This window comes from Gorilla gorilla, chromosome 9, assembly GCF_029281585.2.
Source record: "Gorilla gorilla gorilla isolate KB3781 chromosome 9, NHGRI_mGorGor1-v2.1_pri, whole genome shotgun sequence".
Taxonomy (NCBI): Eukaryota; Metazoa; Chordata; class Mammalia; order Primates; family Hominidae; genus Gorilla; species Gorilla gorilla.
Genome location: NC_073233.2, coordinates 7310956 through 7335903, shown reverse-complemented (window position 1 = coordinate 7335903; position 24948 = coordinate 7310956). Strand labels below are relative to the sequence as shown.

Genomic DNA, 24948 nt, shown 5'->3' with positions numbered 1-24948 from the left:
GGCTCTCTCTTTCCAGGGGCGCTGTCCGTAGAACAACGGCCCCCGGAGAGAGGTCTGCGTGCTGCAGGGAGGGGCACCCCCAGTCGCCAAATGCAAATTTTATCGTGTCCTTTGTCAGCAGACAGAGGCAGCCCTAACTCAGCTGCCACAGACCCCAGGGTCTCTGGTCCTGGAACTGAGCACTCTGCTGACCTCCAGCCCTGCTCCCACAGTCAGTCTCAGCAATGGAGGAGACCCAGGGGCAAAGCCACAGCGTAAACCCCACAGGCCAGTGGGGCCAACAGGCTGTCCCCAGGTGCCCATGTGGTGGTGCCGTCCTTAACATGGGAGCAGAACCCTTGGGTCAGTCTCTAGTTGGCCCCTTGTGTTTTCTGGGCATCCTTAGCTACTGGGACCCCCTTGGGTCCAGGGAGCTGACCTCAGGAACCCAGGAAGGGCTGGTTTCCTTCCTGGGCCCTGCTGGCGCCGTTGCCGGCCTTGTTGTCAGTGGTCCACTCTGAGGTGGGCGGGGCCACGACCCTGGCCATCTCCTCCAAGCCCTATGGTTTAGGGCAGGCCATCACTGTATGTGCAGCCTGACTCAGCAGTCAGAGAAAGGTAACGCATGGGGGCGCCGTCACTGGATCCCCAGCAAGCACATTTGCACAGAGGCCCCTGCTCCCATCGCCCACCTGCCTCTTGCCCGCAGCCTCGGGGGATGGGGCAGGCCACGTGCTGGCAGTGTGTGTTGAGGCCTCTGTGGGGGACTGTAGGCACCCCATGCAGTGTGGACAGGCCGAGGTCCAGGCTGAGGTCGGGCCCCAAAGGGCTGAAGGGTGCTAACCGGCCAGTCAGGGAGCGGGCTGGGCCTGCAGGCTGATGAACAGTAGAGCAGCCATCGTGAGGGGCGAGGGTGCCAGCAGCAGCAGACGGGGGCCAGGCGACCCAAGGCCATGGGGAGCAGGTTCAGAAATCTCTGACAGGCGGGCAGAGGCGGAGGGGAGCTGTGGGTGGAGGAACAGCTGTGGCCGCTGGCTGCTGGGGGCAGATGCCCTGAGCGTGGGAGATTGCAGGGACAGTGATGCCAGCATCTGTTAGGGTTGGGGAAAGGTATTCCCTTGGACTGCTATGGGGCCTGACAGTGATGCCACCATCTCTGTTAGGGTTGGGGACTGGCATTCCCTCAGTGCTGCTGTGGGGCCTGGCTCTGCAGGTGGCAACTATAGGGCCAGGCGGTGTGGCTGGCAGGGACTAGGGACCATAGGCGAAACCCACGCCTTCCTCACATTCAGCCTGGAGGGAGGTCAGCTGAATGGAGGTCAGAGACTACGGCTCTCCCCTGCTGGGTGGCTGGAAGATGAGAGTCTAGGGAGACATGGAGGCTAAGCCCACAGGGTCTGGTAGCTGGAGTGCAGGAGCAGGGAAGAGATGGGCCCACCCCAGCAGATGGCGGCGGGAGGGGTTGACGTGGAGCCGACGTTCCTTTTGCCTGGCGTCAACTGCAGTGATGCAGATGTCACCCAGAGATGGCAGCTGGTCGGCCGAGGGAAGAGGGGGCATCTGCCACGTGGGCCCAGTGTCAGGACCAAGGTGGGTGGGTGGGGGTTTCAGGGAGGTCGCAGGTAGAACGTGAGAGTCGTGCTGTGCTGGAGGGACGGTGTGGGTACATGGCAGGAGACTGTGGGCTCACTCGTGTCACCGTCTCCCCTCGGATCTGGGAGGACCCTGTTCTGGAGGCTGCAGCCGCCCCGGCCTTTGGCAGCTGTGGGGTCCACGTGGCTGGAGGAACCTGGTCAGGCCCCAGCCTGGGATTGTTCAGTGTGAGGCAGCCAGCTGGGCAGTGCACCCCCAGGGCCCTGGGGCACAGAGCGGCCTGTCTCAGCACAAAGCCTGAGCAGGGGCAGCCCAGGAAGAGCAGAGCGCTCCAGCCGTCTGGAGGGGGAGGGGCACTGGCGTTGGTGTGGGCCCCGGGGTCCAGTCGAGGCCGAGTGGGCAGGCACTGGCGTTGGTGTGGGCCCGGGGTCCAGTCGAGGCCTAGTGGGCACTCACCTTGCATGCCGCTGCCTGCATGGGGCCCACCCAGGACATGGCGATGGGAGGGCCGGCAGCTGGCTGTGATGAGCTCCTTTTCCTTCTTTCCTTCCTCCCGGGGCTTTCGTTCCTCAGAAAGGAATTCAGAACATGGTGTTTTCGGTGTGAGCAGTAATTCCTGTTCATCGGAAGTCACGCTGCGTCTAATCCGTGACAAGCTGTTACCTCATTGCTCAGCCGTGGTGATCCCCTCTTGTCCAGGTGCCACGGGGCACAGAGACAGATGGCTCCGCTGCCGGCTCTCACATATGTCTGGGTGAAGGACACAGGCTGGGGAGGACACCTGGCAGTGGCCCTTTTGCAGTGTTTCTTGCAAGTAGGAGGAGGTCCACATTCCCGGGTGGTCCCCAGCGCCAGCGCCAGGTGGGGGTTGGCAGGACCGGGGGCACAGGCCTGGTGCCCTCCCCTCTCTCTCCCACTGATCACCACCGTGAGCTGCTTCCGCCTCTGGATGGGGCCTGCTTTGTTCCCTCGTGTTGTTACCACCCTTGAAAGCGTGAGGACCATTCCTAGCCTGCGGCCGTGGTCGGTGCCCAGCTGTAGCAGAGTTGTTGGGTCAGTGGGCGGCTGCGTGAGCCCCAAAGGGAAAATGCAAGCTGTGCCACAGGCATGTCACATGTCAGCATGCTGCACTGAGGGGCGTGGTGTGGAGCCATGTCCCCTGGCAGGACTGCCCCTTCCTGCTTGGGGATGTCGTGGAGCTGCATTTCTGGTGGACGCATAGGGGGCATTCGTGGTTTCTGTGCCACATTCTGTAGCTGGTGGGAACCAGATCCTGGACACGTGGCCTCACCTACCAAGGCCTTGTGGAGTGAAGCCAGCTCTGCCAGGAGTGCCTGGTGGGGCCAAGGCCATGAGGTGGTGGAGGGCACGGCGCCCATGAGAGGGACAGTGGCGTTGCAGCACCGTGGATGTGGGGGAGGCACACGAGCCCGGCTCACGGCAGGACCCCACATGTCTGATAGCAGCGTGTGAAGCGGGACTGGGTGCTCGGAAGGGCATCATGGGCACAGGGGAGGGGTTGGACTGTGGGACAGGCCCCTGCAGAGTAGAAGCTGCGGCTGACAGGGCTGCCATGAGATTGGCAAAGTAGGAGCCAAAGGGACAGGCAGTCATGCTGGCCATGGTCCTAGGTGCAGCAAAGGCCCAAGTCAGAAGCAGAACCGTGGAGCACGTGAGAGGAAGGAGTGACAGACACAGACAACTCTGACCAGGATGCGGGTGCATCAGAAGATACCACAAAGGAGCAAGAAGACCAGCCTCTCACCAGGAGCACGATGCTGCCCACGCCACTGACCAAGAGCACATGACCACCTGAGAGAGCTAGAGGGAGAGAAAATGTGAACACGGTGGTGGGAAAGCAACGACGGGCTGCGTGTGGAGGTGCCCGCCTGTAATGCCAGCATTTGGGGAGGCTGGGGCAGGAGGATCGCTTGAGCCCAGGAGTTTGCGACCAGCCTGGGCAACATAGCGAGACCTCATCTTTACAAAAAATTTAAAAATTAGCTGGACATGGTGGCACCTGTGGTCCCAGCTGCTCGGGAGGCTGAGAGGAGGAGCTTGAGCTCAAAAGGTCTTGAGGCTGTAGTGAGCCAAGATTGTGCCACTGCACTCCAGCCTGGGCAACAGAGCAAGACCCTGTCTCAAAAACAGAAGAGAAGGAAAGAAAGAAAGCAACAAAGACCCCAGAGAACAGCGGGCAGGAGACCTGGACTCTGAACCACGAGAGGCCACAGTGGATGCGTGCATGGAGCTGATGGGCAGGCCAGAAGATGCTCTACCATGTTATTCATGAGAGAAGCACAAATGAAAGCCACGGGGAGATCACGGCTCAGGAGCAGCCAGGCTCCTGAGTGATGGAACCGACGCAGCCAACGCTGCCTGGCATCTGCCGCCAGGACCTGAGTGATGTGGGGCTGTGAGCCGGGGGGCTCTGTGTGGGAGGGGCCAAGGGGCCGCCTGGGACCAACTCGGAGAGGCGCTGGCAAGCCCGAAGCCCGCCTTCCGGCAAGGCCTCTTCCTGGTGCAATCGGCACCTTTTTGCTGTGTCCTCACATGGCAGAGAGCTGTGGTGTCTCTTCTCATAGGGACCCTAACTCCACCGTGGGGCGCGTCATCATGGCCTCGTCTAGCTCTAATCACCTCCTAAAGGCCCCGTCTCCAGAAACCATCGCATCAGTGGTTAGGGCTTCAACATAACCATTTGTGGGGACACAAGCACCCTGTCCACAGCAAGACCGATTCATCAGTTGTCTTGCTCTGTTGCCAGGCTGGAGTGCAGTGGCATGATCAGGGCTCACGGCAGCCTCCACCTCCCGGGCTTGAGCCATCCTCCCACCTCAGCCCCCCAAGTAGCTGGGACTACAGGCACACACCACCACACCTGGCTAATTTTTTAATTAATGTGGAGACAGAGTCTTGCTGTGTTCCCCAGGCTGGACTCTAACTCCTGGGCTCAAGAGATTGACCTGCCTCAGCCTCCCCAAATGCTGGGATTACAGGTGTGAGCCACTGCGCCTGGCCCATTTTTCCTTTTTTTTTTTTTTTTTTTTGAGACGGAGTGTTGCTTTGTCGCCCAGGCTGGAGTGCAGTGGCACGATCTCGGCTCACTGCAAGCTTCACTTCCCGGTTTCACACGCCATTCTCCTGCCTCAGCCTCCCGAGTAGCTGGGACTACAGGTGCCCACCACCACGCCCGGCTAATTTTTTTGTATTTTTAGTAGAGACGGGGTTTCACTGTGTTAGCCAGGATGGTCTCGATCTCCTGACCTCGTGATCCTCCCGTCTTGGCCTCCCAAAGTGCTGGGATTACAGGCGTGAGCCAGTGCGCCCGGCCCATTTTTCCTTTTTGAGTCAACTAAAAAAGGCAAGAGGACCGCTTGAGCCCAGAAGTTCAAGGCTGTAGTGAGATAGGATCGTGCCGCTGCACTCCAGCCTGGGTGACATAGAGACCCCATCTCAGAAATAAAAAAGAAATGACCTTGGGTGTCGGTGAGAGGACCTGGGTGGAGGCCTCGTCCCAGAGGGAGGTTGCAGGGCAGGAAGGTTCCAGTGGACAGCTGGATTTGGGGCTGAAGTCTTAGGGGCACCTGGCTATAGAGAGGGGCCCAGGCACTGAGGGTGGCCACTGGGAGTGATGGGCATAGTGCTGGGAGGTGTTTGTCGGGGATCTGGGGAGGCTGACTGTGCCTGAGTGGTGGGGCTGGCAGGCATCAGGAAAAGAGGTCGGGGCTGAGGGGACCATGGATGATGCTCCACGTACCTGCAGGCCGGGACAGCCTGGGGCGGACAAACTCTGGGGCCTGGGCCTCTCATCGTGCTCAGCAGATGAGGAAGGCCCAGACCTTGGTCCTGGTAGACTCAAGGCAGGGGCTGGGATAAAACTGCACATCTGGAGAGGGGCTCCTCAGACCTGCCAGGTGGGTCCAGGGATCTGCAGGAGGTGTCTTGGGCCCTCAAGCCCCTGACAGAAGCCCCAGCACTGAGGCCCTTGGCGTGGTCCAGATTTGGTAGCCCAGTGACCCTTGAGCAGAGGAGGGGTCACAACTAAGGGAGATCAGGGTCCACAGCCTCACTGCCTCACAGGGACCCCCCCCTCACTTCAGTGCATGCTGCTCCTCCGGCCGCATCCCCCATGCTGTTGTCCTATGTCCTGCTGCCGTGGGGCCCTTGGCCCCCTCGGTGTTGACCTTCATGTACTGCTCCTGTCTCCCCTTGGCTTATAGATCTGGGTGTGGAGGGGCCGTAGGCCAGCACCCAGCTCTCCCTGGGCCAGGTGGGAAGGCTGCCCCAGGAGACACTAGTCCCCAGTGGATCCAGGTCAGGAAGGAGCAGGTCCCCGAGGGAAGGGCTGCCATCCAGAGATGGCCCAGGGGCCAGGCAGACAGAACAGGGCCACTTCCTCCACAGTGCCCATGCCACAGGTGTCCGCAGCCGACCACCTGCCCTGGCGCCCCTTCCCCCATGCTGGGGAGTGTGCCACACAGCCTTGCTCCATCCGTGGGAGCCAAGCACTTGTCCTTCCCATCTACCTGCTGAGGTCCAGTGAGGGCTTTGGACAGCCTGGCTGGGCCAGGCCGACCCTGAGTGGGCTTGAGGGCTGCGTCCCAGGAGCTGCTTCTGCCTTCAGGGAGGCTTTGCTGCAGACTCCGGGAGGGGATGCTCCTGGGAGCCTGGATCAGTCACCTCCATCTCAGCAACCCCAGCTCTTGGGAGTGGCCCATCCTCTTGGCCACTCTCCACTGACCTTGCCCCTCCATGGGCAGCCCTGGCCCAGGTCTCCCCGCCATTAGGTCTGTCATTCTCAGCTGTACCCTGGTCTCAGAGAGACCTCTGGGCCCCCATGACTACATCCCCCTGTGTCTCCCAGCCCCCAGCCTCTGTGGCCCCAACCAAGCTGCAGGCTGTCCCCACCCCAGGAGAACACTCTTCCCCTTGGGAAAAGTGACCCGAGTCCCCCACAGGCAGCTTGCTCTCACCCCAGCTGAACCGCAGCTGGGGAGGGGCTTCAGGCAGGGCATAGCAGCCTGAGGTGGCTGCACCTGTCTGTTACAGGACCGACCAGCTGGGCATGTTCACGCACAAGGAGTTTGAGCAGCTGGCCCCCGTGCTGGATGGTTTCAGCCTCATGACCTACGACTACTCTACAGCGCATCAGTGAGTGTGGGCTTGGGGGGCTCCTGGGCACAGCAGACTCCACAGTGCAGCAGTGAGTGTGGACCTGGGGGGCTCCTGGGCACAGCTGATGCCCTCTTGCCTGTGGTTCTGTGCACAAGGTCACCTGCTGAGCCTGGACGCCCACCTGAGGGAAGCCAGTGGCACTGCACCTGCCCCATGCCCTGTGGTGGTCACGTGGGTGGGGCCCTGCCTCTGGTGGAGCTGGGTCACGGGCAGGGCACAGGCATAGTCCTGCTGCTGCCCGATGCCGCCCTGTCCTCTTTCGCCTGAGCCACACTGTTGTGGGAGGGCCGTGTGACACAGGCGCAGGCAGGGAGACCTCAGGAAGGATGCCCAGAAGGCCTTGTGTCTGCTGACCTCCTTCCCACTGTGTCATGCGGACTCCTGCCTGTGGCTGTGGAGTGGGGGCCGCACATGAGTGCCTGGCCCTGGGTGTGTTGTCCCTCATGGGCCCGCTCTGCTGACAGCCCTTTCTGATGGGTGACTTCTGTTCTTTACAACTCTCTAGAGGTGTCAGCCGCAGCATGGGGAGGATGCACCCCTCAGTGGAGGGCCCCAGTGATGGCTCAGGTGCGGGGCCCTCCCTGTTGCTGAAACTCGCTCACCCCTTGCCCTGCAGGCCTGGCCCTAATGCACCCCTGTCCTGGGTTCGAGCCTGCGTCCAGGTCCTGGACCCCAAGTCCAAGTGGCGAAGCAAAATCCTCCTGGGGCTCAACTTCTATGGTATGGACTACGCGACCTCCAAGGATGCCCGTGAGCCTGTTGTCGGGGCCAGGTGAGCCAAGGGTTCTCCCTGCCGTGCTGAAGGTGTCACTGGGTGCAGGTGGGTGTGGGTGTAAGGAGATAGAGTGATGGGGAGGGTCCCGGTCCCCTGGGGCTTGTGCCCCACAGAGTCAGAGATAGGGGCTGGGCCAGGAGCCGGTCCTGCTTGGTGCCTACCCCACCGCAGCCCCCACTGTGGTCACCACCCATGACACCGCCACATTAGCTGTCCCCACATCTGCGTGAGGCTGGGACTGAGGCTTCCCCCACCTGTCAGCCTTGCCCCACAGCATACAGGCCGGGCCGGGGCCTCCTGGGTTGAATGCTCCTCCTCCTCTCCTCTGCCCGGGAGTAATTTCCTGCTTTGTGTGTTCTTGGTATGCTCTGCGAGTGTGGTTTCTTGTTGGCATTACTTTACTTCATTTCTGGAGGACATCTTTCCTGGCTGTAGAATTCTGGCTGTCGGTTTTTTCACTGGCACCTTAAGCATGTGGCCGCCCTCTCATTCGGACGGCGTTTCACCGCCACCTCTTTCTCCTGCCTGTGTTGCTGTCCTCCCTGCTCTTAGGACTATCTTGTATTTATGGCTGGTTTTGAACAATTTTATTGACATGTCTTCATTTTCCTTTTGCACAGTGTTCATGAAGCCTCTTGAGTCTGCATTCGTACTCTTAGCAAATTTGGGAAATTTGGGGCCAAATTCTTCAAATATTTTTTCTGTTTCTTCTCTTCTGTCCTCTCGTTTGGAGACCACAAACACTAGATCCATTGAATTTGTCCCACAGCTCACAAATACACCTTTTACCTTTTGGAATTCTTGTTTTTTTGAGACGGAGTCTCGCTCTGTCGCCCAGGCTGGAGTGCAGTGGCGCAATCTTGGCTCACTGCAAGCTCTGCCTCCCGGGTTCACACCATTCTCCTGCCTCAGCCTCCCAAGTAGCTGGGACTACAGGCGTCTGCCACCGCGCCCTGCTAATTTTTGTGTTTTTAGTAGAGATGGGATTTCACCGCATTAGCCAGGATGGTCTCGATCTCCTGACCTCGTGATCTGCCCACCTCGGCCTCCCAAAGTGCTGGGATTACAGGGGTGAGCCACCACACCGGGCTGGGATTCTTTTTTCTCTTGTTTTTTTTTTTTTTTTTTTTTTTTTTTTGAGACAGGGTCTCACCCTGTTGTCCGGGCTGCAGTGCACTGGTGTGATCATAGCTCACTGCAGCCTCAACCTCCTGGGCTGAAGCCATCCTCCCACCTCAGCCTCGCAAATAGCTGGGACCACGGGTGCATGCCACCATGCCCCACTAATTTTTGTATTTTTTTGTAGAGACAGGGTTTTGCCATGTTGTCGAGGCTGGTCTCAAATTCCTAGGCTCAAGCGATCCTCCTGCCTCAGCCTCCCAAAGTGCTGGGATGACAGGTGTGAGCCCTGCGCCTGGCCTGGTCATTTCTCTTGCTGTGCCCAACCTGCCATTAATCCCATCCGTCCTGAGCCCGACGTGGTCATTTCTCTCACCACCCAACCTACCGTTAATCTCATCCAGCGCTTTTGTCACCTCATGTGTTGTAATTCAATTTTTTTTATTTTTTATGAGATGGGGGTCTCACTATGTTGCCCAGGCTGGTCTCGAACTCCTGGGCTCAAGCGATCCTCCTGCCTCAGCCTCCCAAAGTGCTGCGATGACACGCGTGAGCCACCAAGCCCAGCCAACATGTTATAATTCTCTAGAGGCTTGCTTGGGGTCCCCTTTACGTCTTCCATGTCTCTACTAAACTTTTGCAGATTGGGATTCAGTTGTAATAACTGCTGAGTGCCCATGTCTGCTGGTTCTGATATCAGGGTCGGTTTCAGGAGGCTGCTTTTCCTCCTTGTTTGGGGTCCTATTTTGCTGCCTTCCTGTGGGCCTGGTACTCTCGGGTTGATGCCTCAGGCATTGCGAATTTTATCATGTTGCGTGCTGGGTGTTTTAGCATTTTTATAAGTCATCTTAATCTTTGTTCTGGATGCAGCTGAGTTTCTTAGAAACAGTTTTAGCTGCTCACTTTTCTGGAGAACCTGGTCCTTTTTGTGGAGGCCTCGGCTCCTTTTTGTGGAGGCCTCGGCTGTTGTCTTTACGAGTCTTTGCAGGTCCCCCACAGGCCTGCCCTCCGTGAGGGGTGTGTGCGTGTGTCAGCCCAGGCAGGTGAGCTGAGGCCAGGCCATCACCCCTGATTCCTCCTGGTCGGCCGTGGGGAGGGGCAGAGGTAACCTGCTGGATTTGCGGGTCCTGAGGGTGGCAGCAGTGGGTAGAGGAGTATGTTGGGGCAGTGTTCCCTGCCCGGCCTCCAGGGGTGCCCTCCGTGAGCCCCTCCATGGCAGATGTCAGGTGGGCCATGTTGCAAGACCTGGGTCGTGTGTGGTGGTCCCCTTAGGGAGGCTTTCCCCCGACACTACGTGCACACTCCTCTCTGTCCACACGGCTGGTCCTGGGGTCCAGCACAGGCCTGGGCTCCCACTGTTCTCTGGCTTCGGGTCCTGGGTGCGCTCTGGGTCGCTGAGCAGGGCCTGACCCTGCCGCGGGGGCGGACACGAGGGGGTGCTGGCTGAGGAGGGCCTGGGGTCAGCCTGGGCATCAGGCGGGACGAAGAGCCTGGCGTTTTCTCTCCCACGTCTCACCCAGTGAGTCATCGAGAACTCAGCCACACACTGAGACACGCGGGGCTCCGCACAGGCAAGGGCGATGCCCCAGGGCCCCTGGCTCGTTTGGGTCCCCTGCTCCTGCTGAGATGGGGCACGGGTCGGTCACTGGGTGCCAGCTCTCATGTCCCTGCAATGCAGAGTGAGGGGCCCGGCCGCCCTGTCTGTCCAACTGTCTGTTCTTTCAGTTGGGGCTGCTCTGTGCTCCTGTGTGTGCTGCACCCTCCCCCACCATGGCGCTCCTTTGATGCTGGGAATCCCGGGAAGGCTCTGGAAGCACAGCTCGTGTCCCCCACCTTACCACATCCCTGACATGGTGCCTGGTTCTGGGACCTTTGGGTGGAGCCATGTACAGAGCTTGGGCTCCCAGCCCAGGATCCCCTGTGCAAAGCAAGAGGCCTCCCCATGCACCCAGCCCTGCCTCAGCTCCAGCTGTGGGCTCTGCTCACCCAGGCCTTCAGGGAAGCCTCAATTCTGGTTGGGCTTTTGAAAGGGAGACAGGTGTTGGCCTTGAGTTGCCACCGCACTAGTCTTCAAGGGTAATAAAGTACCATAGATGGGGCAGCGGAAATAACACCTTCGTCTCAGTCCTGGGGGCTGGAGGTGGGAGATGAGATGAAGGTGCCGTCAAGGTGGGGTGGGCTCCTCCCAGGACCTCTCTCCTCGGCTGGTAGATCCCAGGGCCTCTCCTCAGCTTGTAGATAACTGCCTTCTCCATGTGTCCTCACAAGGTCCCATGTGTGCCTGTGTCCTCTTCTCCTCTTCTTATAAGACACCAGTCATGTTGCATTACAGCCCACCCTTGTGACATCATTTTAACTTAATCACGTCTTGAAAGACTTCCTCAGTGCAGGCTCAGGCCTGTGGTCCTAGCTACTCAGGAGGCTGAGGCAGGAGGATCACTTGGACCCGGGAGGCAGACGTTGCAGTGAGTGGAGATCGCGCCATTGCACTCCAGCCTGGGCAACAGCGCGAGACTCTGTCTCAAATAAAAAAAAAAAGAATAAAAAAGACTATTTCTTCAAATATAGTGCTCCTCTGAGGCACTGGGGATTAAGACTTGTGTTAGTTCGTTTTCTGTTGCTTATAAGAGAATACCTGAAACTGAGTACTTTATAAAGAAAAGGAATTCTTTTTTTTTTAGACAGAATTTCACTCTTGTTGCCCAGGCTGCAGTGCAATGGTGCGATCTTGGCTCACCGCATCCTCTGCCTCCTGGGTTCAAGCAATTCTGCCTCAGCCTCCCGAGTAGCTCGAATTACAGGCATGTGCCACCACGGTTTGTTTTGTTTTGTTTTTTTTGAGACGGAGTCCCCAGGCTGGAGTGCAGTGGTGTGATCTCAGCTCACTGCAGCCTCCACCTCCTGGGTTCAAGCGATTGTCCTGCCTCAGCCTCCCGAGTAGCTGGGACTACAGGCACGTGCCACCACACCCAGCTAATTTTTATATTTTTAGTAGAGACAGGGTGTTGCTATGTCAGCCAGGCTGGTCTCAAACTCCTGACCTCAAGTGATCCACCCGGCTCGGCTTCCCAAAGTGCTGGGATTACAGGCGTGAGCCTCTGCACCCAGACAGGACTTTATTTCTTATAGAGGCTGAGAAGTCCAAGGCCCGTGGCCAGTTCTGTGAGAGCGTTCTTGCTGGTAGGGACTCCGAAGAGTCCGGAGGTGGTGCAGGGTGTCCGTGGTACAGGGTCTGAGCGAGCTGCCCAGGCCGCCTTCCCCTTCTCAGAAAGCCACAGTCCCATGCCCATGGTCACCCACTGGTCCATTAACCCACTTGTCCATGAATGGATTAATCCGTTCACCAGGGCGGAGCCCTCATGACCCAGTCACCTTCCAAAGGCCCCGCCTCCCCACGGTGCCGCCTTCTAAAGGCCCCGCCTCCCCACGGTGCCGCCTTCTAAAGGCCCCGCCTCCCCACGGTGCCGCCTTCTAAAGGCCCCGCCTCCCCACGGTGTCGCCTTCTAAATACCCGTCTCCCCACGGTGCCGCCTTCTAAATGCCCGTCTCCCCACGGTGCCGCCTTCTAAAGGCCCCGCCTCCCCACGGTGCCGCCTTCTAAAGGCCCCGCCTCCCCACGGTGCCGCCTTCTAAATACCCGTCTCCCCACGGTGCTGCCTTCTAAATGCCCGTCTCCCCACGGTGCCGCCTTCTAAAGGCCCCGCCTCCCCACGGTGCCGCCTTCTAAATACCCGTCTCCCCACGGTGCCGCCTTCTAAAGGCCCCGCCTCCCCACGGTGCCGCCTTCTAAATACCCGTCTCCCCACAGTGCCGCCTTCTAAAGGCCCCGCCTCCCCACGGTGCCGCCTTCTAAATACCCGTCTCCCCACGGTGCCGCCTTCTAAATACCCGTCTCCCCACAGTGCCGCCTTCTAAAGGCCCCGCCTCCCCACAGTGCCGCCTTCTAAATGCCCGTCTCCCCACTGTGCCGCCTTCTAAAGGCCCCGCCTCCCCACGGTGCCGCCTTCTAAATACCCGTCTCCCCACTGTGCCGCCTTCTAAAGGCCCCGCCTCCCCACGGTGCCGCCTTCTAAATACCCGTTTCCCCACGGTGCCGCCTTCTAAATACCCGTTTCCCCACGGTGCCGCCTTCTAAAGGCCCCGCCTCCCCACGGTGCCGCCTTCTAAAGGCCCCGCCTCCCCACGGTGCCGCCTTCTAAAGGCCCCGCCTCCCCACGGTGCCGCCTTCTAAAGGCCCCGCCTCCCCACGGTGTCGCCTTCTAAAGGCCCCGCCTCCCCACGGTGCCGCCTTCTAAAGGCCCCGCCTCCCCACAGTGCCACAGTGGGGATTACATTTCAGTGTGAATTTTGCAGAGAACATTCAAGACATCACACACTTCACCCTGTGGATTTTAGGGGAACAGCTCAGCCCATTACACCATCTGAGGGTGATGAGTTAGGGCTCACTCACTGCACAAGAGCCTGGGTCAGGTCACACAAGGCATCAGTGTGGCTTGGCGCAACAGCTCACACCTGTAATCCCAGCACTTTGTGGGGCCTAGGCAGGAGGATTGCTTGAGCCCAGGGGTTCGAGATCTTCTGTGCAAAATAGACCCCATCATTACAAATAGTTTAAAAACAAATTAGCCGGTATGGTGGTGCACACCTGTGGTCCCAGCCACTCAGGAGGCTGAGGAATGCCTGAGCTGTGGAGGTGGAGACTGCACTGCACTCCAGTCTGGGCTCCAGAGCAAGACCCTGTCTCCAAAACAACCAAAGCCTTCAGCAGCTTCCCCTGGGCAGTTGCACCCACCCATGATTGTTCTGAGAATTGGCTAGGGGGTTTGGGGCCAAGGAATTCTGATTACAAAGGTGTGTATGTGAGCGTGTGGGGGTGTATGCCCTCAGGACCCCCCAGCTTTGCACAAGTTGGGGTCTGGGTACACCCAGTCAGGAAAGAAAGGCACTGCTTCTGGGTCCTCACTCCCAGCTGAGAAGTCCCCTCATCTGCCCTCCTCGCCCACCCGAAGTGCCCTTGTTAATGACCTCTGGGCCTGAGTGGCACAGAGGAGGGGTGTGGGCACCTGGCAGGCTCCAGCCTGGATGCAGGACCACTGGAGGGGAGCAGGCCATGGGGAGATCTGGGTCTCAGGGGCCCCTAGAGTGCCCTTCCCCACGTCCCATCCTGGGTGGCCAGTAGCTCTTGCCCTGTCTGTCCCTGCCTAGAGACCTTGGCCAGGGCAGTGGCACAGATGCCAGCTCAGCAGGGCCACCTCCCGCAAGGCTGGAATAAATAACCGGCTGCCAAGACTCGCTCACACGTGCGTCCTCACAGCTGCCGAGCCGGCCGAGAGAGTGCTGACGCTGCACAGCCATGGCTCCTGCCTCAAGGGTACAGCAGGGAGGGCACGTCCACTCTAGTCCAAGGGGGACACTGGCAAGGATCACAGGCAGAGGCAACCCTGCTGCTGGGAGTGTGATGCCTGACAGCCACCAGTGTCTTCCCTGGGTAGGTTCCTGGCTCTCAACTGTGCCAGAGTCCCGTCTACGAGTGGACAGCACTCCTGCCTCTGCCTGAATGTCTGCGCAGTGGAGGGGCCGTGTTCGCAGCTCCTTGGAACATCCTTCCTGACCCTGGCTCTGCCCAGGTGGTGTCCGGCCCCTCCCTGAGCCCCGACCTCCCTCTCATCTGCGCTGTTCATCTGCACCCTATGGTCCTGCCCTGGACAGGTGTCATCCACTCTGGACACCAAATCCAGCCCAAGGGCTCACTGCCTGCAACGTGCACAGGGTGAGATGGGCCACCCATTGTGGGGTGTCCTGTGGGTCCTCCCTATCTGTTCTAGAAGCTGGGGCTCTTCTCCCTGGCCCTTTCTCGAGGCTTATCTGTCCTTGCACCTGTGCCGGCTCCTGCTGAGCTCTGGTGACATCAGCTCAGACGCCTCTCCTCACCCTCTGTTCTCGCCTTGTGTTGGCACCAAATGTCTGCTTTTCTAGATGAAATCTCACTTATTAGCTGCGGCCGCCCTAAAGAGCAGACAGCCCCCAGCCTCACATGCCCCCACACACCACGTGCACCGCCAAGCAATGCGGCGCCTGCCACCCACACCAGCCAGTCATCCAGTCCCAGCCTCCTCGCTCCTCCAGCCTATACTGTGTCCTCTGCAGAGTGGAGCCCATCGTTCCTTCATCCTGTCTGTCACCCCCCAGGGGACGTCTGGGAGGCCGGCAGCAGCAGGGATTGAATCTTAGGCACGTGGTCCTCATCACTGCCGTGGCGTCTTTTGCTGCCACGACTCGGTGGACCTAGGCGTTTTCCTCCTCTCTGTCTTGTGAATCTTTTACTGTGAGAATCTTCAAGCATAAAAGTGCATAGAATGGTGTGGCGAGCCCCTCATGGCCACCCCAGGACTTGACTCCCTCGGCCTCATGTGGCGCTAAGAGTTTCAGCAACCCCAGCCCCGATCCCCGGCCTCATGCTCACCGTGTTCACCTAACACCCCAGCGCTCTCCGATAGCCAGTGACGAGGAGCCAGGTCTTCTCCATGCCTGGGGCCCTCAGTGTCTACAGCTTGTGCCTCTGGGAGCCTTGGCTGACTAGCAGCAGCTCCTGAGCACATCCCCAATGGGGCCAGGTGCAGGGAATGGCTGGCATTACCTGCGGGCCCAGCCACGCCCGCCTCCACGAGAGGGAGACGGTGAGCCTCAGGGCCTCCGGTCAGGACATGGCTGGATCCCACATTTCAGACAGGACAGCCCCGAAGAAGGATGGCCACCCGCCGAGGAGGGCTGTCTGGTTGAACTCAAGCTCTGAGAGGCAACTGAAACCTGTGAAGATAGGAGCACCTGGCCTGGGGTTTCAGTGTCTGCAGGGTGGGCTTGGGGAGGGCCAGCCATCAGCTATGTCCTCCCTCCAGGAGGGGGCCTGGGCCTGGCATTGGGGGCCTCACCATTGCTCACAGCAGCCCTGGCCAGAGCCTGCAAGCCCCTCCTCCCACCAGCCAGAAGCAGCTCCACTCCCTTGGACCCGTTCCTTGGAGCTGGCTGCAGAGCCCTGTGGGGGCTCCTGAGGGGTCCTAGGAAGGGGTTCTCTTGACACACACTCCTGAGGCCAGAGCCGGGCCTCATGCACTTTTCCCTGCAGGAAGCTGTGCACCACCAGGCTGTGTCTTCTGTCTGCTGCCTCCAGGACATGGAATCATTTTCTAATGGTGGCTCAGGGCGGCTCACAGCATACCATGACTGCTCTACCTTTGGAGCCAGTACAGCCCTAGCAGCCGGTTGGTCAAGTCCAAGGGGTGCTGCATGTGGTGACTCATGCCTGTAATCATTACAGCTTGGGAGGCCGAGGTGGGAGGATCACTTGAGGCCAGGAGTTTGAAACCAGCTTAGGTCACATAGCAAGACCCCCATCTCTACAAAAATGTTAAAAGTTAGCATTTGGTGTGTGTGGTGTTGCACACCTGTAGTCCCGGCCACTCAGGAGGCTGAGGCGGGAGGATCGCTTGAGCCTTGGAGGTCCAGGCTGCAGTGCGCTGATCACACCGTTGCATTCCAGTCTTCGTGACAGAACAAGACCCTATCTTTTTGTTTTGGAGATGGAGTTTCACTCTTGTCGCCCAGTCTGGAGTGCAGTGGCTTGATTTCAGCTCACTGTAGCCTCCACCTCCCAGGTTCAAGTGATTCTCCTGCCTCAGCCTCCCAAGTAGCTGGGACTACAGGTGTGTGCCACCATGCCTGGCTAATTTTTTGGATTTTTAGTAGAGACGGGGTTTCACTATGTTGGCCATGCTGGTCTGGAACTCCTGACCTCAGGTGATCCACCTGCCTTGGCCTCCCAAAGTGCTGAGATTACAGGCATGAGCCACTGAGCCCAGTGACCCTATCTCAAAGAAAGAAAAAAATTAAGTCTGGGGAGAGGCAGCCACCCAACTTGGGTTCTGGGCGTGGCCAGGAAGGGTCTGGAGGCTCCGTCACCATATCTGGTAACTGCGACCTCAGGTGCCAGGTATAGCACAGGTGCACGCCTGGAGACAGGCGAGACACAGGTGCATAGCTCCTGGCCCCAGCTGTGGTACAGGTACACACAGGCACACACCTGGAGGCAGGCGAGACACAGGTGCATAGCTCCTGCTCCCCTCCCGTCCCGTGTCTCCCCATTCCACCTGGCCTGGAGTTCTCATACTTTGCTTTGCTGAGATCCTGGGGCCACCTCCTCAGGCTCCTTCCTTGCTCAGCCCAGGCTGGCTCTGCACATGGAGTCAAGGTGTCCTGGAACATCTGGTCAGATGCTCGTCAGCCCTGCGTCTCTGCATCTCAGGAGGCTGCCTGGGCAGACGCAAGGAGAGAGGCCCCCACCAGCCTCTGATGCTGGCCTCCCCCGAGGCTTCCCATGAGCTGGCCTCCACTCAGGGGCCAAAAGAGGGACGCCCTTCTTGGTGGGTGACCAGGGCTCCCGCCAGCCACTGGGCCAAGGCTGTAGGGTTGGGCCCGGAGCTGCTCAGGGCAGTGGAGAAACATGGCCCACTGCTCTCCTAGGAGTCACGAGCCCAGGCTTTCAGGCCGGCATGACAGCAGCAGTGTGCCCATGTGGGCCAGCCCTCCATGGGCCTCTTTGGTTAGCAGGGTGGAGGGATTGCTCAGACTTGGCTGTTCTGGGGGGTCGGCACCCCTGCTCCACCTGGGCCACAGCACAGAGTGTAGGCGAGGTATTGGGTATTGGGAGTTCCCTCCTCCACCCGCCAGTGCCACCTCCCTCTCTCCTTCCCTCCGATAGGCATCTTTTTTTTTTTTTTTTTTGAGACGGAATCTTACTCTGTCACCCAGGCTGGAGTGCAGTGGCACAATCTCAGCTCACTGCAACCCTCTGCCTCCCAGGTTCAAACAATTCTCCTGCTTCAGCCTCCCAAGTAGCTGGGATTACAGATACCTACCACCATGCCCGGCTAATTTTTGTATTTTTAGTAGAGATGGGGTTTCACCACGTTGGCCAGGCTGGTCTCGAACTCCTGACCTCAGGTGATCCGCCCGCCTCAACCTCCCAAAGTGCTGGGATTACAGGCGTGAGCCACCGCACCCGGCCCCCTCTGTTTTTAATCCTTGCGTTTTAGACCTTGGCAAAGTCCCCAGGCTTTGGAGCAAGCCTCTCATCCCACTTATTTTGGTTTTCTGCAGCCCTTTCTCCAAAAGTTTCCAAGCTGGTCTCTGTGGGGTGACGCCCCACACACACACACACATCAGGAGGTCCAAGAACATCTTTCTCACACTTGATCTGCTTTCTCCCTAGAAACGTGTCGAACCTCTGTCCCTGGTCCTCCTAAATTCCTCTGTGGCGCGTCTCGGTGTGTTTTGTGTGTATATCCTGTTTGGCTTTCCTTGACCCTTTCCATTTGAGGCCTTGCAACTTTTTTTGAGGTTGGATAAAATTCACATACCATAAAATGCACCATTTCAAAGTGGCATTTAATATGTTTACAGAATTGTACAACCCTCATTACTGCTCCCCAAAAAAAGAAGCCCTGTGCCTTTTAGCAGTTGTGCCCTCTTTCTCTGCCCTAGCTTGTGCCCACCTCCAGCCCACCGTCTCTGTAGGTTTGTCTGTTCTGGATGTTTCTGTGAGGCTGAGCTATCCGTGTTCATTGAGTCCTTATTCCTTACATCCTCCCCGTCCATGTGCTTGTCCCTCCCTTGGGCTCCTGCAGTGCTCCCTGCACCCACTCTCAGACTTTCACCTTCCCCTGCCTTCTCTGGCCCTTCCTTCCTCCCAGGTGGGCCCCTCGCTCGCTCCCCACTCACTGTGGCTGGTGCCTGCTCCCCAAAATACCTGTGTGGCCCTTGTTCCTCCTGGGAGCCTGGCCCCCTGGTGTGCTTGTCCATCACACCAGCCATGCTCCTTGGGGTCTTATAAGCCCTCAAGGGGGTCCCAGTTACCAGCCTGGATGGCCACTCAGGCCCCCCAAGGACCCAGCCCGTGTGTGTGTCTGCGGCCCTCTGAGGACTGTCCTCCCTCTGCTGTGGGCCTGGACTCCCTCTGCTGTGCCTGCAGCTGCCCGTCCTCACTCAGCCCCGCCCCTATACCGGGTGGCCCCACCTTCCCTCCCCAGGAGTGACTCTCAGACCCTCCCTGGGCTTTTGGGAGCTGGGCACACACCCCCACCCAGCACCTGGGCTCCAGCTTCTCCTCGTCCCCAGGGCCTGCTTGGGAGTAGCGATTCCTGGGGTTGGGGTCCCTGACAGCGCCCTGGTCATGGCTGCCCCCACAGCGTGGTCACCACACACTTGCCAAACCACCAGGCTGGGGCTACTGAGTGGGAGGGACCCAGTGCTCTCAGGGGTCCTGGCCACCCCCAGCCTCACCTCGTCCTGGAGGCAGCAGATTTTGAGCAGTGACCACAGAGGCCCCCCAGGAGGAGGAGTGTGTGGCGTGGCCAGAGCTCCCCACAGCCCGAGGGCCAACCCTGCCCTGAGGTATCTGCCCACGACCCTGCACATCCCATCCTTCTCACAGAGCCACCCAGCAGATATTGAGGGGGGACGCTGCAAATTACACCACCACCACCTTGAGTGGTGTTTCAGTTAAGGGTAATGCAGTAATTTTAGAGCTGTCTGATGGGGTTGTGGCTATGCTGGCAGCCTCCATGACGTTGCCTGGTCTGGAAGGGCTTCTGGAAGGACCATGTTTGCATGTGGCCATTGAGGGGCCTGGCCCAGCCACAGGAGGGCAGGGGTCCAGCAGTGCTTTTCCAGGTCTGGGATGGCTGGAGCTGCCAGCCACTGCTGCCATCCCATTACCAGAGTCTAGGGGGACTGGGTGCGGTGGCTCACGCCTGTAATCCTAACACTCTGGGAGGCCGAGGCAGGCAGATCACTTGAGGTCAGGAGTTCAAGACCAGCATGACTAACATGGAGAAACTCCATCTCTACTAAAAATACAAAAACCAGCTGGGCGTGGTGGCGGGTGGCTGTGATCCTAGCTACTTGGGAGGCAGAGGTGGGAGAATTATTTGAACCCAGGAGGCGGAGGTTGCAGTGAGCCAAGATCATGCCACCGCACTCCAGCCTGAGTGACAGCGAGACTTTGTCTCAAAAAAACAGAAACAGGCGTCTAAGGGAAACTGTCTGGGTTGGGGAGGCTGCCCGAATGCTGTTTCCCACCCTCCCTGCCATGTGTCTCCCGGGGTCTGACGTCTGCAGAGCAGCCTCCATGCCCCAAAAGGCCAGAGCTACCCGATGGGGTCTGGCACTTTGTCGAGCACTGCTGGGCGGATGGCAGCTGCTGCCACTCACAGCTCTGAAGTGACATGTGCCCTAGTCTGGAAGAGGCTCCCAGTGTCAAGGGGACTCTGCCCTGCTCAGGACAACAGCAGTCTTTCCCGTTTGGGAGCCTCAAACATCCCACTACTCCTGGGCAGGAGCAGAAAGGTGGCTCGAGGTGCAGTCCTGTGGCCATTTCTCACTTGGATAAACCCTGCACTGTCCATCCGTGACCCCTCAGGGTCCTGTGGATGTCCATGCCACACGGCCCAGGTCCCTGCGCCCCTGCAGTTGCCTACTGCCTGTCCTCCCCTCCCACATGGCACCCGGGCTGTAGGCCCCACGCCAGGCCTCCTCCCTGAGGCTGCAGCCCCAGGCACGTGGGGGGCACCGTCCTCACACAGCAGGCACTGGTCATGTTCCATTGTCAGCTGCCTCCACCTGCACAGACTCCTGTCTGTGGAGACCAGAAGCTTCCAGAACCATCTGTTGGTGCTGCTGGTGGCTGTGGCCCATAGTGTTCTGGAACCACCTGCCCTGGTCCCAAATGTGCAGTGTGAGATGCGCACACACGCAGGGCCCCATGGCCTGGAAGCCGCAGTCATGTCCCCAGCGCCTTGGGAATGAGCCTGTCCTCTGTGTGAAGGAGGGGGTGGTTCTCAAACCACTGGCTCTTGGTGCTCAGGAGGGGCCTGCTGCAGTCCTGGGCATGGGGTGGTCGTTGTTCAAGACTGAGGCAGACTCAGTCTTTGAAAGGGTGCAGAGGCCAGGCGCGGTGGCTCACGCCTGTAATCCCAGCACTTTGGGAGGCCAAGGCGGACAGATCACGAGGTCAGGAGTTCGAGACCAGCCTGGCCAATATGGTGAAACCGCATCTCTACTAAAAAATAACAAAAATTAGTCGGGCATGGTGATGCGTGCCTGTAGTCCCAGCTACTCAGGAGGCTGAGGCAGAAGAATCACCTGAATCTGGGAGGCAGAGGTTGCAGTGAACCAAGATCGCACGACTGTACACCAGCCTGGGCGACAGAGCGAGACTCCGTCTCAAAAAAAAAAAAAAAAAAAAGGTGCAGAAACCACTGCCCCGGGCAGCCATCCCCAGTACAAGGCACTGCCCATCCAGTACGAGGCACTGCCCATCAGTCCAGGGCCAGCAGCAGGGCCAGGGCAGCCTGAGGCCTGTCTGGTTAGCCTCTCACCTGGGGTCTGGACAGAGTGAGGAGCCCTGTCCAGCAGCCGCTGTGCGGCCTGAGGGCCACCCTCAGGGTCAGGCAGTTTCAGGTCCCGTGTCACTCTCCAGGCCACTGAAAGGACTTGGTGGGGTGGCTTCTTCCAAGGAAGCTCCTGGAAGATGTTTTTCCTGAGGTTTCCTCGAATACAGGGTTCACAGGGCCTGGGGCTCTGGCCACCCCACCAGCTGTTGTCCCCCAGACCACTGGGGACAGTGGCTGCCCCGAGTGGCCCTGCTCCTGCTGAGAGCCACAGCCTTTGGGGGTACAGGGTGGGGCTGTGGGGGAGCTGGGTGGGCTCCCAACTGAGTGGCCCTGACCCTGCTGAGAGCCACAGCTTTTGGGGGTACAGGGTGGGGCTGTGGAGGAGCTAGGTGGGCTCCCAAATCCATATCCTGGTCTCCCCAGGTACATCCAGACACTGAAGGACCACAGGCCCCGGATGGTGTGGGACAGCCAGGCCTCAGAGCACTTCTTCGAGTACAAGAAGTGAGTGTTTTGAAGTGCGTGGCCCACCTGGGCCTTGTGTGCAGGGAGGGGCCCTGGGGGTGGAGATGAGGGAGCAGCAGGGCCCAGGGGGTCTCAGGGTCACGAGCTCACTTGCTGCTCCCAGCCCTGGAGCACAGCTGGACAGCAGGTGGCCACCTGGTGGGTGGGAGGAGTACGGGCCGTGGACCTTGGCTGTGAGGGGAGGAGGCCTGGAACCAGCAGAGCGGATGGGCTGACAGTCCCTTTGTCTTGCAGGAGCCGCAGTGGGAGGCACGTTGTCTTCTACCCAACCCTGAAGGTGCGTGTGCTGCCAGCCGTGGGACCGGGGGAGGGGTGGGCCATGCGACAGCACAGCAGGCACTGGCCTGGGGTCCAGGTGGTGCTGCCCCTCGGCCTGGAGGACATCCCTGGGTGTTGGGGGACAGGCCCCAGCAGGTGCTCACACCTCCATCTGTGCCCAGTCCCTGCAGGTGCGGCTGGAGCTGGCCCGGGAGCTGGGCGTTGGGGTCTCTATCTGGGAGCTGGGCCAGGGCCTGGACTACTTCTACGACCTGCTCTAGGTGGGCATTGCGGCCTCCGCGGTGGACGTGTTCTTTTCTAAGCCATGGAGTGAGTGAGCAGGTGTGAAATACAGGCCTCCACTCCGTTTGCTGTGACGGGTCTGCTGCAGTCCTCAGTCGGGGGTCCTGGGCACCATGTGACTCCCCATCCTCCCATGAGGGGTCCCTGCCCTGGATGAGTCCTAGCTGGGGGACACCCTGAGAGCTCGGGCCCCTCCCACCCGGGCATCCGCTGGCTGCCTCCTGTCAGCTGGGCAGGCGGGACCCACAGTACCTGCCCCACCAGGACAGCCTGGCTCAGGCCTTTCTGGGCTGCTTCTCACCTCCTGGGCTGGATGTGGGTTTGGAAGCTCTGGAACCATCCCGGACTCGCCCACTCCTGGACTCGAGGGCCCTGGCAGGGACAGCTCTGCCCAGCATCACCCCAGGGCCTGGCAGTGATAGAGCTGAGAGCTCCACCCCCGCATACCTGCCACCCACCTGGCCAGCCACAGCACGTGTGTCACCTGCAGAGAGCCACCCAGACGTCCCCACCGAGTCCAGCACAGCAAGGGTGCAGGGGCTGCCCTGGAAATGGGCTCAGAGGAGCCTGGCCCACCGTCTTGAAACTGGTCCTGGACCTTGGCTCAGCTCTGCCGCCTCAGGTAGCACGACCCCCAGGCCAGCCTGGACACATCAGGGAGCATGGTGAGGGGCAACGGCAGGACCCGTGGGCCATATCGGGACAGGCATTTCCAGCGAGGGGTGGGGCAGAGGACATGTGGCTGGCAGGCTACACCCACCCTGCCATGCAGCGGTGTCCAGGCTCTGGGGAGGCCCTGGGGAATTTGGAGGCATCATGAGCCAAGGCCTGGTGGCCCTCGTTCCCCTACCCCTCGTCACCATCCTGTCCTTGGCTGGCCGTGAGGACTCCCCTCCTCACCACTGGGGCGCACAGGGCTGAGGTGGGCAGTAGAGGGCATAGGTGGGTACATGTCCCGGGCAAGGTCTCTCGGGGGGACAGAAGTGAGTCCAGGGAGTGGGTGGGCCTGGGCGTCCCTCACTGAGAATGCCGTGGGGTGAGGACGGTGAGGACAGGGTGGGCACTGGGTTCTGGTTTAGAGTCAGTAATGTTAGGGCGCAGTGGGCAGGGGGTCAGGATATCTCCAGCCGGTGGTGAGGAAGCATGGTGGGGTCTCCTCCACAGGACGGGAGCTGGGGAGGGGGTCCTGGGTCGGACCCAAGGCACCCACACTTTGAGAAAGGCTCCGCCTGGATGTCAGGGAGGCCTGCGAGCTGCCACAGTGCAGGTGCAGCCGTTCCCGCCGCCTTGCTGCTGCTTGACATGGGCATGGGAGATACAAGTGGTGTGTGCGGCGGTTCATGCCTGTAATCCCAGTACTTTGGAAAGCCGTGGCGGGAGGAACGCTGGGCAACATGGTGAAACCCCGTCTCTACCCCCTAAAAATAGAAAAATTAGCAAGACGTGGTGGCATGTGCCTGTACTCCTGGCTACTCAGGAGGCTGAGATGGGAGGATCGCTTGATGAGGTTGAGGCTGCAGTGAGCTGTGACCGACTGCACTCCAAAAACCTTGCCTAAAAAAACACAAGCTGCCACTGGCTTTGGGGCACTGACCTTGTGTCCCCAGAGGTGCTGACGCTAACATTCAAGTTGTTCTCAGGGGTCCTGTGGCTTCCGTCGGAGTGAGGGTGGGGGACACGCAGGTCTGGGAGGGTGGTGTGGGCCTGGAGCTAGGCATTGCCAGATCAGCGTTGGGTGCAGGCAGGGGTGGGGATGCCACACAGGATGGGATGTCTAGAGCGGGCTGTGTCTCCCAGGGGGATGGGCAGAGGGTAGGGCAGGAATTAGCTGGAAATGAGATTGTGGGGTGCAGTTTGGGGATCAGATGCCCCAACCTGAACTGACCGTCATCCCTGTGGCCAGGGTCCCCACACAACCCTCACCCCTGGCTGTGAGAATCCTTGATGCATTTTTTTTCGTGTCCTGTGACAGGTGCTTTGTGCTGCCAGCTCACTTAAAGGGGCAGAGTTCTAGGAACAAAATAGGGGAAAAGCAGAGCCCCGCCTCGACAGCAGGCCCCAGGGTAGGGGGTGAGGTGGAGGGAGGCCCGCCTCAGGAGGAGCCCCCGGGGTGAGGGTTTTTGGGCAGAGGAGCCCCACCTCCGGAGGAAGCCCCTGGGGTGGGGGGGTGAAGCAGAGGGAGGCCACCCCTAGCAAAGGCTGGCAGTTCAGGGACGGCCCCCCAGGGGCCTTGGCACTTTATTTTTTATTTATTACTTTTTTTTTTTTTTTTGAGATGATGATGGAGTCTTCCTGTGTCATCCAGGCTAGAGTGCAGTGGTGCGATCTCAGCTCATTGCAACCTCCGTCTCCTGGAATCAAGCGATTCTCCTGCCTCAGCCTCCCACGTAGCTGGAATTACAGGCGCCCGCCACCACGCCCGGCTAATTTTTGTATTTTTAGTAGAGACAGGGTTTCACCATGTTGGCCAGGCTGGTCTCAAACTCCTGACCTCAGGTTATCCACCCACTTTGGCCTCCCAAAGCCAAAGGGATTACAGGTGTGAGTCACTGCACCCGGCCTTGTCACCACTTCTTAGAGCTAATGTCATGATTTCCTTAAAACCGGAGGTCTGGAGACTGCTCTGCAGGCAGCTCCCCCAAGCCTGTGCACCAGGTGACCCCACAGCCACAGGGCTCTGCCTAAGCACCGTTCATGCCAGAGGCTGCCCTGCCCCAGGCCTGGGTGCCAGAAGGGAAGATGGGGTAGGGAAGGCAGACGAGCAGTAGACGC

The 24948-nt window shown here is 59.5% G+C and overlaps 1 protein-coding gene across 4 annotated transcripts in view; it reads left to right on the top strand.

Moving 5' to 3' along the window:
* CHID1 (chitinase domain containing 1) overlaps nucleotides 1–22250 on the top strand; it is a 42766-nt gene extending 20516 nt beyond the window's left edge. For all 4 annotated transcript variants that reach the window (XM_004050392.5, XM_063710863.1, XM_004050393.4 and 1 more), the window contains 5 exons: nucleotides 6625–6726; nucleotides 7367–7522; nucleotides 21514–21594; nucleotides 21850–21892; nucleotides 22056–22250. In XM_004050392.5, the coding sequence (XP_004050440.1) occupies nucleotides 6625–6726; nucleotides 7367–7522; nucleotides 21514–21594; nucleotides 21850–21892; nucleotides 22056–22154 (481 nt within the window). In that variant the 3' untranslated portion in view covers nucleotides 22155–22250. The remainder of the gene's footprint in view (nucleotides 1–6624; nucleotides 6727–7366; nucleotides 7523–21513; nucleotides 21595–21849; nucleotides 21893–22055) is intronic.
* The last annotated feature ends 2698 nt before the right edge of the window (nucleotides 22251–24948 follow it).